At 40.3% G+C, this 13,050-nt stretch overlaps 2 protein-coding genes and 1 long non-coding RNA gene across 3 annotated transcripts; all 3 read left to right on the forward strand.

Moving 5' to 3' along the window:
- The first annotated feature begins 1,341 nt into the window (after positions 1-1,341).
- Positions 1,342-3,178, forward strand: LOC139137889 (uncharacterized). Its single transcript, XR_011553479.1, has 4 exons — positions 1,342-1,464; positions 1,763-1,832; positions 2,267-2,473; positions 3,095-3,178. It is a non-coding gene; the product is annotated as an uncharacterized lncRNA (long non-coding RNA).
- Positions 3,179-3,880: 702 nt separating this feature from the next.
- LOC139139433 (putative ferric-chelate reductase 1) lies at positions 3,881-6,536 on the forward strand. The gene is made up of 5 exons (XM_070708346.1): positions 3,881-4,087; positions 4,547-4,666; positions 5,612-5,727; positions 6,184-6,288; positions 6,435-6,536. The coding sequence occupies exons 1-5, from the start codon at positions 3,961-3,963 to the stop codon at positions 6,534-6,536; spliced, it is 570 nt and encodes a 189-aa protein (XP_070564447.1). The 5' UTR covers positions 3,881-3,960.
- Positions 6,537-7,175: 639 nt separating this feature from the next.
- On the forward strand, positions 7,176-9,368 carry LOC139138451 (uncharacterized). Its single transcript, XM_070706838.1, has 4 exons — positions 7,176-7,243; positions 7,560-7,700; positions 8,666-8,763; positions 9,085-9,368. Exons 1-4 carry the CDS (start codon positions 7,222-7,224, stop codon positions 9,175-9,177), a joined length of 354 nt encoding a protein of 117 aa, XP_070562939.1. The 5' UTR covers positions 7,176-7,221; the 3' UTR covers positions 9,178-9,368.
- Positions 9,369-13,050: the final 3,682 nt, after the last annotated feature.

Genomic DNA, 13,050 nt, shown 5'->3' on the forward strand with positions numbered 1-13,050 from the left:
AGAGAGAGAGAGAGAGAGAGAGAGAGAGAGAGAGAGAGACAGACAGACAGAAGACAGACAGACAGACAGACAGACAGAGGTGTAAATAGATGAAATGTCCATACTCCCGCAGTTGCCACGGGCAGACATAAAGACAGACAGAGACAGAAATATAGAGACACACACACAAAGGAGTAATGACAGCTATATGTAAAGCAATTTTACATCACAATTTTAAAATTGTTCTCGTCGAGTTACGTCGAGACAGCTCTGAAGTTTTGTAAGGTGTTATTGTTCTTCGCTGTTAGCCTGTGTAAATGAGCTTTAATGCTAGTTTTTGCCTTGAAGGCTTGTCGCGCATTAAGGTAATGCATTATTCCATTCGGCTCAGTTGTGACAATGAGTAAAAAGGCTACAACAATAGCCTCTAGATTTAGCGAGTCCGGAGCCTGGTTTAGATTCACTTGTGTTTAATAGCCTCAATATATCTCACTTTGGCAGTTCCCATACATTACATCCCACAGTGAGATAAAAAGCGCCGCCTACGGCAAGGTCACAGGATCAGAGTAAAGTAATATTGGTGCGAATAAATTGCACGACGAAAAGTTTTCTTGTCTGTCTTTATTGATAGTCCTTCAACTTATTCACAAGCATGTGTGTCACGTACGTGTACATACTTTCTCCCATGGCCTATTCAGTCATTGTTTCGATGACAAGTCCACGTTCTCGCTGGACGTGTTCCTGGATCCGTGTTCTCGGATGGCGTTACAAGATGCGTACGAAAAGCACGACCTCTGAGGCAATAAACAGTTTTCACGTTGTATTGCAAATTTTCACAAATATTTTACATTCAAAATGGCCGCCTTCCTTCATGTTAACCCCTTTGGAAAAAATTGGTATTTTCGAATTTCACAAAACAAGTTCAATCTAAAACATCTACCAAGCTTCAAAGTGAGTTGAAACTTGTCAAGATCACAGACCAGCGGGAACCAAGAATGCGAATGTCCGAAAATCCGTACCCGAGGCGCAGTCTTCCTTTAACATTCAGGAAACACAATCGCAATGGTGCAGGTACGGTAAAATAGATTCGATTCAACATGTGAAACTTGAGTGATTTGTATTTTATACGTGTTGCCCCGGGGAAAGGTTGGCACTGCAAAGTTGTGTGTACTGAACAGGGATCAGCTTCAACGCGAATGAAAGAGCTTTACATTTTTGCGTTTACCATCCCTGCGGCCGAGTCATACAGACGATGAATGGTTCCTCTCGAACCAGCAATCTGTCACAGAAGGGAAGATCTACTCTCCTTCTCTGCAGGGTAAACTTATTGTTTGCAATGCTTTTTTCAGTGTACGTCAAAACATAACGACGGTTGTGTGTTCGGTAACCTCAGTTCGGTCAACCATTCTGCGTTTTGGACACACGCAAAACCCTGACGACGGACTTTCACGAGCATCACCAGTCTTTTACGTATGGACAACTAAGGTAAGAACAAGATCTGTACAGCAACATTCAGCGCACTCTTAGGTTAATATTGGAAGCGTGAGCAGAAAGTTATCATACGACTAGATCAAGTTTTAGTTTACTCTGACCCACCATGGTATCCAAACTTTGGAGTCAGGTCGTCTAAAAACATCCTTTGTTACAGTAGGCATTGAAAATGCCATTAATCTGAATGAGGAAAAGCAGGAAATCTTAATACTTCACCCACATGCAAAGTCTTAATATTCAATTTGGATTGATATTGTCATTGTTCCCAATTTATGCTCACTGTATTTCACAGAAAGCCCAGACGGGACACAATGCTCAGAGTTATAGCTTTGCTGCTGTTACACCGATTCGTGTTTGCAAAGGTAAAGTTAGATATTTTGAATCGTCTATTGCATTCTGTTTAAGTTTGGTTGATTTTACTGGTAGCAGAGGGTGGAAGCCTTAATGTTTACGTTTTACTCGACTCTCACGAGACTATCATTTTCGATTAGTTTTCCAAAGACACAAATTCAGTGTACTGATATAAACGTAAAAAACAAAAAACAACATAATACACTCATATACAGACAAACGGACACACGCACATACATACAACATACATACATACATACATACATACATACGTACATACGTACATACGTACATACGTACATACGTACATACATACATACATACGTACATACATACATACATACATACAGTTAGGCGTGCACTAGCATGCTTACATCTGATCATGCCACGGCTCTTTCATAAATGCACGTCTTCATAAGATTCGCTTGCATCTTTCAAATAACAGGAAACTTTGGTGACGTCAGTTGGCTGTGGGACAACAAAAGGGTGCTTCAAGAATCCACCAAAATGCAGTGGAGTTGATGAATGTGACGTAATAGTCACGTGGGCACCTGCTACTGGTTCTGAATCGTTGATTACTTTTGAGATCGTCGGCAAGATGAATCCCGATCAAGCTTACGTTGGGATTGGGTTTTCTCATGATAAATATATGGTAATTATTGTATCAATATTCATTTTTACTATTTAAAGTATAGCTGCAGCATAACATGATCTCTCTCTCTCTCTCTCTCTCTCTCTCTCTCTCTCTCTCTCTCTCTCTCTCTCTCTCTCTCTCTCTCTCTCTCTTTCCGTCTTCCCGTCTTCCTCTCAGCTTGTTGTTGTCTTCGAAGATAGACATTTAGCGTCAAAGAGCAATACACTGTTTTGGCGATGTAAAACTTTGCTGATTGATTGATTGATTGATTGATTGATTGATGCTCGTACTCGTTTCCAGAAAGCTTTCATATACAGAATACTTTATACTGTATACTTTTATCGGAGACTTCACTGCAGATACCCTGTTTGGCCAAGTCTTGTGGAGAAGAACTCTCTCATAAGTAAGACATTTCGAAAGTTAACGCACAATTATCAAAGTAGAACCAAAGTTTAAGACATTCTGACAATAAAACGGATAGTTATTATTAAAAATGCTTAGTTGAACACTGAGATAACTTTTCGCTTTTTTCACCAACATCATTTCAGAAATACTCTACATTTTATCCTGAAATCCACCATCTCTAGTCGAAAATATAAAAACGAAAGTTTCTGACAGACTTGACTCAATTCTCTATAGGGTGACGATGATGTTTGGTCGTGTGTACAGTACAGGGATGAAGTCTTGCTGGATCATTCAATTAACAATGGACTGCATAACGATGCACTGGTATTAAAACATGTGAGTACATATGCAGTACGGAACATTACAGGGACAGAAAGCTTAGTTGTAAATGTGTATAACACTGTCATTAGTTTTTGTTCTGGACATTCAAAGATATTCTCATGTTCTTCTGGGTAAAGTATGTTAAATTATGTTGTGTGACGTTGTGTACAGTACACAAGATCACAGGGCTATTGGTCAACAGGAGGGACTGTGGTCCACGTGAATTCTGATCAGACGAACTTCAGTTGTACACAAAAACATCCAATATTTCACAAATATTGCTGCCCTTGACGTGATGTAGACAGGGCACTTCGACATGACTTTGATAGTAGAACAAGGAAATGTATTTTAGAGACCGGACAAAAACAAAACATCATAATTTTACTACATAGAAGCTTTAAATGTTCTATGATGAATCGGACTCCGGTGCTTACGAAATTTTATGAAGGTTTCAAGCACTGACGATAATCTTCCTTCAGAAATTTCCTCGGTACTCAGTACGCACACAAAATACGTAACGATTCGAAATCCGCCATCTTCCCATACGTCCTCAGAACAAGTTGTAGAAGGTGCAAAGTCTAAATTGCGCCCTCTATCTAATCCTTCTTTCGATTCGCCGATGGTTATGGTTGCACAGACTTCCAACGAAGTAGGAGCAGACGAGAATTTTCAGTTACTGAAAATGAAAACGTGGAATCGAGAAAAAAATAATCAATTTGCATTTCTTTCACTCCCAGGGAACAGTAACGAACTTCACCGGTGCTGTGGTTGACTCTGTTATGCAGTGTCGCTTTACCCTGATTAGATCGATTGTTATAGAAGAGGGTGCGTTGAAAAACATGACCTTTAACCTTGGCGACGGTTACTACATTTTCATCGTTCGAGCCTTCGCCATGAAACGAGCAGGTTAGCAGAGATACTATTGGTTTTTACCATAGGACCCCGATGAAACGAGGATACTGATCACGTAGGAAAAAGCAATAGACGATCTGTGATGTATCAAAACGTCAGTTTTATGTCTACTCTTAGCGAACACGATAATGGCACGTGTGAAGCTGCCACTTTTGTCTGCAAGTTCTCATCTTTTGTGTCGATTAAAGCAGTGTGCCCCTCGAAACTTAAAAGACAAACTTTTGCTGAAACTTTTTCTCAGGAAAACTTTCAACCATTCTCTTGGAAAAGAAAGAATAAACATCGGGGTGGGGGGGGGAGGTCACCATGCAAATTTTGGCTCTTGAGAAACAGACTTCCTACGTTTTGCAGTTTCCTTAGCTCACTGTGGCCACATCAAATTTGAAGTGAGAAGGTCTCCAGTCGAGAGTCGTACACGTTAATGGTGCATGTTGTTCTGTTCAATCTTTGTAGGCGCGATTTATTTAGCCAAACATCGGGTCCTGCCGATTATCTCCGCCAACAAGATGGACTTCAACTCCGTTGCTGTCGAAACCAGCGTTGCCAAGCGACCGTTTCTTCTGAAATGTCACGGTAAGCAAGGCATTTGACCGACGCGAATATTTTCAAAAAGTGACGCGAAAAATATGTAAGAACGTTTACACCACCATTGAAGAGACGCTTCCATGTTGTTCACTGTAATATTATATAGGGCTCAGCCCTTGGTGTCGCGCCAGGGGTTAAGATTGGTAATGTTATTTGTATTGATTCATGATTAACTGTAATTGTTACTTCATAAACGTTTATATGACAACTATGCCCAGTTTCCCTCTGATGAAAGCAGTTAACGTACGTACACGACGTCAAACCCTGCAGCAGCGCAGGTATAGATTTTCTGTAATGTGTAAAAATGTTGGCCAAAAATTGGCAATTTTTACCATGATGACAGCCTATTGCGTTAAACAAGGGACGTATTATGCAATAATTATCATCACAATGGTAACCACACTGCCCAACTTCCACTTGCAAGCTGAAAACCACAGCGTTCCGTCCAAAAACTTGCAATTTCTGAATCTAATTATTGACACAGGAGGCGCTTTTCTAAAATTCAATCCCAGCATTCTTTGCGTATGCCCCGTTCATATGCACGACAGTTTTCTCCGTTTATCTGTATCAACGATACTTTGTATCAGCGACAAGGTGTATAATAACATTTACTGGCTAATAAAAGAGGTATATTTTATAAAAGGCATGTTATATCATAATAATTTGTTTCGTATTTGTTTATTTACGAGTACTCAAAAAAAAAACCATGGCGGCGCCCAATGAGAAAGAAGGGTACACTTCCGGTTACTCGCATAGTATATTATGAATAAGCGCATGCGTAGTCAGTAAGCCGCTGGCGCGACTATTAACAATGCGCGCGCAAATGCGCGCCCAGACACGCATAAATTATCAACCATGATAGTTATACATACCCAGTATAGGTTTAATTGGTATTATAAATGTTCTATTATGATATTTTTGTATTATTGCCAGCTGTGACGATGCTTGCCGGATGGGTTTGCTGTGCCAGCATAGCCATCTTCTTTGCAAAGTACTTCAAAGGAAGCTGGCCAAATTCTACACTCTGTGGGCACAAGGTTTGGTTTGCGGTGAGTGTAGTGCAGATACATATCATCGACAGACAAGCTATGTAAATTAAATGCTAATCTTCGATTCTAAATAAAAAGCGACGATTTACCGACAGCTTTATCCCATCTCTCTCTAGTGAAAGTCCAGTTTGTGACGCGTGTAACCATGATCGTCTATTTACAAGTGTTGCGTAATAAACGTGAAGCTCAATTCGTGAAGGGTAGAGACGGGATGTATCATGGATATCGCAACAAGTGTACTCATAGATTGAATAATATCAATGGAACCCGTGTTACATAAGTAGCTCAGTTTCTCATCCAAAAGGATGTACTCCATCTATTTCTTCAAAATCCATGGTGACCAAAATTTTAAACATCTTGTGTAAGCATATTGTGTTCAGACAAAAATGAGGAGCTGAAAGATCCTAAATTCTAATTTTCTCGTTGTAACGTTCAGTGCTCCTTGTGCTTCTACAGATGCACGGCTTTCTGATGCTGACGAACGTCATTTGCACAGTAGCTGGTTTCGTCACTGTCTTCATCTATGTCGGTGGGTTTGTTCACTACAAGAAAATGTACCAGGTTAGTCGTGTCTCTGCGTCTGCTGTAGTTTGTTGTAGCAAAACTACCATGCCAAAATATCCCTTTTGTTTGTTTTGATTTGATTAATCGATACACACCATTTTGATTTTTGCCTCACCAAATATTTTTCTTGTGCCTTTATTTAGCCAATCTTTGTGCACACTTGTTGTGGTATAGCGGCGACGGCCTTGAGTTTGATCACGTCGGTGATGGCGCTGTTTCGACCACATACGGGAACCGAGAAGTGAGGCCAATGATATAATTATTACATGGCAAAGACTTTCACCATCCAATGATAAAAGGGAAACAGTCATCAGAACTGTGCCTGTGCGATTTTCTTGTTTACAAACGATAAATTTTGTGTACAATATCTAGATGCACCTAATCATCATGGCTGTAACATTTAAATTATACGATGTAGATTATGACAGACATGTTTTAACTTTCATCAATCACCATCGTACTTTGGATATAGTGATTTCATTGGGTGTATTGGTCCCATAAGACCTTTGAGCTCAGTCCCGACGACTGTATCCCTTAAAGCATTGGCGAATTTTTAACAACACAGCAAGAAATCAGGCGTTTGCTCTCTCTATAAATAACAAATGTCGATATCCTATTCAAAATAACCGTAACCGCAATCAGCTACGAAGTTGTAATCTGTCCATCCATCCATACATCCACATGATGGACATAAATCTGTTTTTGCATTTTCTTCAACCTTTGTGTACATCTATCGATGAATATCTTCAATCACATCTTAGTGTTAAGATGTCTTCGCGGGAAATTAGAATGCTCAATACAAAAGAGGATATCATTACTTCAAGTGCAAATTAATTGTTATCTGCAACCTTGATATACAGTTGTATAACCTTGTAATCTCTACCTGTTTACAGACGTCCATACTTCAACTGGGCACATTGGTTTCTTGGCATGTCATCGTTCATTTTGGCAAGTACGTATATGGCTATGTCTAATCGTCCGCGAAATCCGTTAAGAATTACAAAAGTACGTTGTTCGCGTAGACATAAACGACAGGCATCCACCTTGCCGAGTGGGGCCCTCAAGCGGTCGGGCCTTCAGCTTCCCTAGTTAATTGTACTGGATCCCGATTTTAACCGTGGTCGATCTATGGGGTGTGAATTCTCATCAAGTAAAGTTGAACCCAATCCGAAACCCATATTGCTGTATTTCGGCAAGTTCTAACATCTCCTGCATACTTTGAGGCTCCCTAAATAGTAACTGAGTAACGAAATTTCAACTTTTTACAGTTGCATGTGTGTTTACTGGAATTGATCTGGAAATGCTGGACCTGCCAGAGTACACATTTTGGATCATGGTTGGATACGTGTTGTTAAATGCAGTTACCTACATCCTCCTAAAGCTCGTCATAGGAGTCGCTGAAAATGGAGGTAGGTGTGTGTGTGTGTGTGTGAGGAGAGAGAGAGAGAGAGAGAGAGAGAGGTGCAGCCAACGGAGCTATTCATCGAAAAAGCTGTTCCAGGAGCAATTTTTGAGGGCAGGGGAAATTTTAATTTTGCTCGGGCAGGGGACATGTTTTAAAGTGGCAGGGGAGCAAATTTTAGATTTATTGTCGGCAGGGCAGATATCGGTTGATTGTCCTGGGGACAGGGCTTTGCGAAAAACGAGGAGAGGGTAAGCTACTTTTAAAACGGGGACAGGGGAAGTTGAGCCATGGTGTTTCCGGGGATGGGGACACAGGGCAAGTACTTATAACTTTTCATGTCTGCAGGGGAAATGGAATGACAAAATTTTGAGGATACTTTTTTCCAGGGCAGGGGAAATCGGCAAGTTTTTTTTCGCCCAGGGCAGGGGAGCTTCAAAAATTCAGTGGGGAGGGGAAACAGGCAAAAATGTGTGGGAGTGGGTAAAAATGAAGTTTGAGTGCGGGAGGGTAAGTCGAAAAATTTTCAGTTGGAGGGCAAATTATGAACAGCTAATTAATTACCCTCTTGACTTAAAATTAGTCAGTTCACATTACTTGTCATGCACAATATATTTTATCATAATAAGGAACCCTTTAAAAGTGCATTGTTCGTTGGCTGCACCTGGAGAGAGAGAGAGAGAGCCTTTGTGTGTCGGTTTTGGGCATGCAGAATGAAAACGTAAACGTTGCGTGCAGACAAACAAACAAAGCATATAACAGAGCCAAAGAGACATTTTTCAATGGAGAGCTGTTATGCATGACTTTGACATTGAATTATTTTGTGTATGTGCAATAAGAAACTGGCATATAGTGGCCCATTACAGACATAATGACGACGATTTCTACATAGCAGATAAAGCTCGGCACAGACACTTTTACTCAATTTGAAGCCGACGTCATTGACTCAACAACAATTTACTCTCTGCACAGTTGCCAGGAAACAGGGAGAACACTACGAACTGCAGGATCGGACCGGGCCAATTGGATCAAGAAACCAACTGGTCGGAGATGAGAAAGTTACCCCTCCCGTAAGTGTTCTAACGTTTAAGTGGGGTAGTGGTCGCAAGGAAATTCAATTGTCGCATTGGATGCCAAAGTAATTGGGGAAGTTGTAGAATGACCCACAAAACGTCATGTACAAATTGCTTTACACTAGTCCCTCAATTCCATGTCTCGATAATCTTAGTGTCTTTAGCGCATAATCTATATTTCAATTCCCAGGGCTGACCGCATAACCCGATAATGAACTTTGACTGGACATGAAGAGTTGATTGAGTTTATCAATTCCTTGTCACTTTTCTCCATCTTACATACTTCCTCTGTTCTCTTTCTTCACATTTCATCGATAGAGTTCGAGGATGGCAATATTTCTACTAGGGCTACACTCTGTTGGTGTGGTGGGAATTACAGTGGCACTGACATGCATTACTGCGTCGATGTGAACCAATTTGAAGTCGTGTGACGCAATGTAATGGGCAAGCTCCCTTCAAACTTTTAAAACTCGGACAGCTGGAATCTAGTCTGTCATCGGATGCGTACCTCATGTAGCGTCTATGTTTCCAATCACATATACAAAAAATAAAAATTAATGGATTTTCATTTTAAATTGGAAATTAGAGGAAATATGAACACATGATCATCGTCAGAACAATAATTGGACAACCCTAGAAACCGACACAACGCGTGTAGGCCTATAATTTACAAATCTGGACTTTTCATCAGACTTGTCTTAGAAAATCTTCCTAATGAAATATTTTATTGACACGGTAATTTCAGTTTAAGTGAAGTTTTTACAATACAAAATGCAGGAAAACCCCGCAGAGAATGAAGATACGACTCTGAAATAAATGCGCCCCAGTTGATGTTCGTCACTTGAGGGCAGCAGCATCGCCAGATGAAAGTGTCTGTTTTTTTTTCTAATCTATCGTAAACATGAAGGCAGGTCGAGAAAACGACCGTCCTCATCCTTTTAATGCTAAACCGTAATTTCGAAGTTGGACGACATTATGGATTTTTATCCGATGAGATCTGACAATCGTATATCTATTACCCCATCGCGCTTCAAATATTAGACTCTAAAAAGTTGGACGATATTTTCGATTTGATCCGATATCACCCGATAAAGCTCACTTCTAATATCAAATTTTGACTTCTAAGATAAAGTCTAATGTTAGATAACAGAGGTTGAAGTAGATAGTTTGTAGGAAAATATCACATAAAGACGATAATTTCTGGCATAGTCTCATGTAAGACGGGTGAGAGTGTAGCGGACGCCAGACATGTTGTTTACCAGTGTCTGATTGAAGAGCATGCCGGGCATCTTCAACTTCCCAATCCTTCTACATTAGAATCTAACTCAGAAGTTACTAGACAATATTATCGACATTATCCAAATTATCCGATAAAACAGCATGCCTGGCATCTATCGGCCCCTGTGGTAATAGTAGACTCTTAGTCAAACAATATTATCCGATGGTCAGATATTAGAACAGTCTGTGTTTTCCATACGTATCCGACCTCATGTCTTAGTAATTTCAATATTCCTATTGAGAAATGCAAAAGTAGTGTAATCTCTGGCATCCTGCGTCTGTCGACATGATCGGTACACTGATATATATACCTCATTCATTTCCTTCTGAGGTTAAAGGTTACAACTGCATCTTTCCTCCATTTTGTTTAAGTAATCACACTACCCTAAAATAGTTTTCGTCTCGATAACTTGTAGAGGTGTGACCGGTTTTCATGAATATAATGCAGGATTTGACAGACAATCATTCGTGGGAATACTTATTTTCTTGATAAATTCACAGAGTGTAGAATTTGCTAAAATAAACTGACGATATGTCATAATGATTATCCACCATATAGCTGAAATCGTAACGTCCTATAGGTAGACAAATGAAATAAATAAGTTCTCCAAAACCAACTTGCGCCTGTCTCCTTGTTTACTGCACTCACAAAGTCCCCCCTCCTTTCTCTGTCAAATTCGAGTGATAACACGTTATACAAACGAGTCGTCACATATAAAACTATTTTATTTTCAACAAAAGAAGTATTTCGATCCATGAAAAGGATCGTCAACAATTGTCATATAGACTCAAATCTATGACGCACAGGATACAACAAATAACGAAAAGAGATTCCTGGCGCTATGATAAATATGTGTACATTAGAAAGCGATTTATATTTGCGCAGTTTGTGTAAAAAAGAAACGTTACTTTCGCTTTGTTGTCCCCTCGGATTGTAAACATACAAAGGGACTGACGTCACTGACACTAAATAATGATTTCAAGTATTTCAACAAACAGTCTTCTAGACCAATGTTCAGTGTATGCGAAGACTGGAAAGCAGCTTCCCAAGCCAATTAACTTTTGTGAGTCGGCATATACCGACCGAGCTGATCTTTTTTTATCACTTTGGCCCATGGTGCTTTAGCAGTTCGCGCGTCAAAGTTTTGAAGAGGGCAGGAGTACGTTTATTTCCTTAAAAGTAGGTCAGATTTCGGCATTGTTTTTTCGCAGGCCTATATAGTCGGAAGAGAGTCGTAACCTCATTAAATGCTGGTCTAGTGGCATTTATGATTTCCGAAACAAGGACAGTGCATACTGCCTACCTTAAATCAATTAAAGTATCCCGGGTGACACTTTGGAGATTGTGTATGACGTCTAATACGTGAGTGTTTGTCAACAATCAGCAAGGTTGTTCAACAAGAAACGTCAGACCGCATTGAAAATTCTGTTGGGGTAGATGCGAAACGTCAAACCCATTGAAAATTCTGTGTAGGTAGATGCGAAACACCCAGGGTTTTCTCTCGACTGTGCAATTGCGCAGATTGCGCATTTTGAGTCACTTTCTGTCCTTTAAAAGTTATTGACAGCGCGAAAATCGCGCACAATACACAGCAAGAAAATACGTCCATATATATATAATGGTGACCCAAGCGCATAGTAAACTAGTGTTTCTGCCCCATAAAGTGTCAAGTCTGCCCCCTAATTTTAAAGAAAGGGGCAGAAATTATCTCCATCGGTGAACATGCAGAGAAAACACTGAACACCTCTAAACAGCAAACGGGTGCTCGATTATCTGACCACGACAGGCCGGCAGACTGTGACTGAAAAGACAATGTCCTTGCATATATTTTCATGAATCGGCATAAATTTGAAATCATTAACATAAATTTGCACTAGTTTTTTTACAGAGTTGGGTGGAGTTTGAAAGATTTGGAATTTGTGCTAAGCATGAGCAATCCATTAACACAAGGTGATTCCATCGTCATGATATTGTCTAAAGCTTCGATAAGTAGCTGTGATTCATGATTAACGATTTGCTTTTCTTTCGCTTGCCCTGCAACGACCGAGATATTCATCTTCCCGCCAAAACCAAAATGTCAAAAAAGTGAAAGTGCGCATATAGCAATGTTGCATCCTATCTGCTTCACTTGTAGCAATATTTTGTGTTGCGCACTGAAACGCTCGTTGACTTTGATTGAACAAATCGTTTTAACGGTTTTGTCCGGAATGCGATCGATACGATATAGGCCTACGGTTGGTTAGTCTGTTCGTCGCAGTGGTATACGGGCCATTCCTCGATGCGTCACCGGTAACCTCACTGTGGTGACGGGCATTTTACAGGGTGTAAGGGAGTGTTTGAAGGTCAGCTGGGGTATATCAATGGTGAATCTTATATCAGCCCCTCTCTTTCTGAAGAATTCATGTTTTAGCACTCCGATAATGTGAACGAGGCAACCAAAAATAACTTCGATGTTTGAAATCATGGTTTAAGTTACGATGTCCACAACCCGCCTTGCAATCAATTATATCACCAGTTGAAATCGATTTCTTGGCGAATGACAAAGCAAAATAAACATACATACACACTGACGAACGGCCATCTGCAAAATTGGACAGCAGCACTTGTAGTTGTCTGTCACAGTTAGTGTCTGTTGCAACATAACTTTGCATTCGCTGGCAAAAGTACGAGGAAAGAAGGGAACTTGAGTTAATTGCATCGCAGTGTGGGAATCGTTCGTTGATTTAATGAGAGTGACAAGACAATAGTTAATTCTTGCCTGTCTTTTATGTAGCCATTCAAAAGGTATTGACGCGCGTTTCTCGCTTTCATTGGGTCCAGATTACATTTCTGTCGAGTTTTGTTCGGGTGTACACAGTGCCGCGTAACGTAGTCCTGCCCAGGTACATCCACACTGCCAGACATAGTTGATCCGTCGAAAACGTTTTCTTGGTGAAGACAAAGGTAAGCAACAATGTACGAGTGTACGACTGTTCACCATCAACTACATGTCGATAGTCCTTGCA

The sequence above is a fragment of the Ptychodera flava genome, chromosome 8 (genome assembly GCF_041260155.1).
Source record: "Ptychodera flava strain L36383 chromosome 8, AS_Pfla_20210202, whole genome shotgun sequence".
Lineage (NCBI taxonomy): Eukaryota > Metazoa > Hemichordata > Enteropneusta > Ptychoderidae > Ptychodera > Ptychodera flava.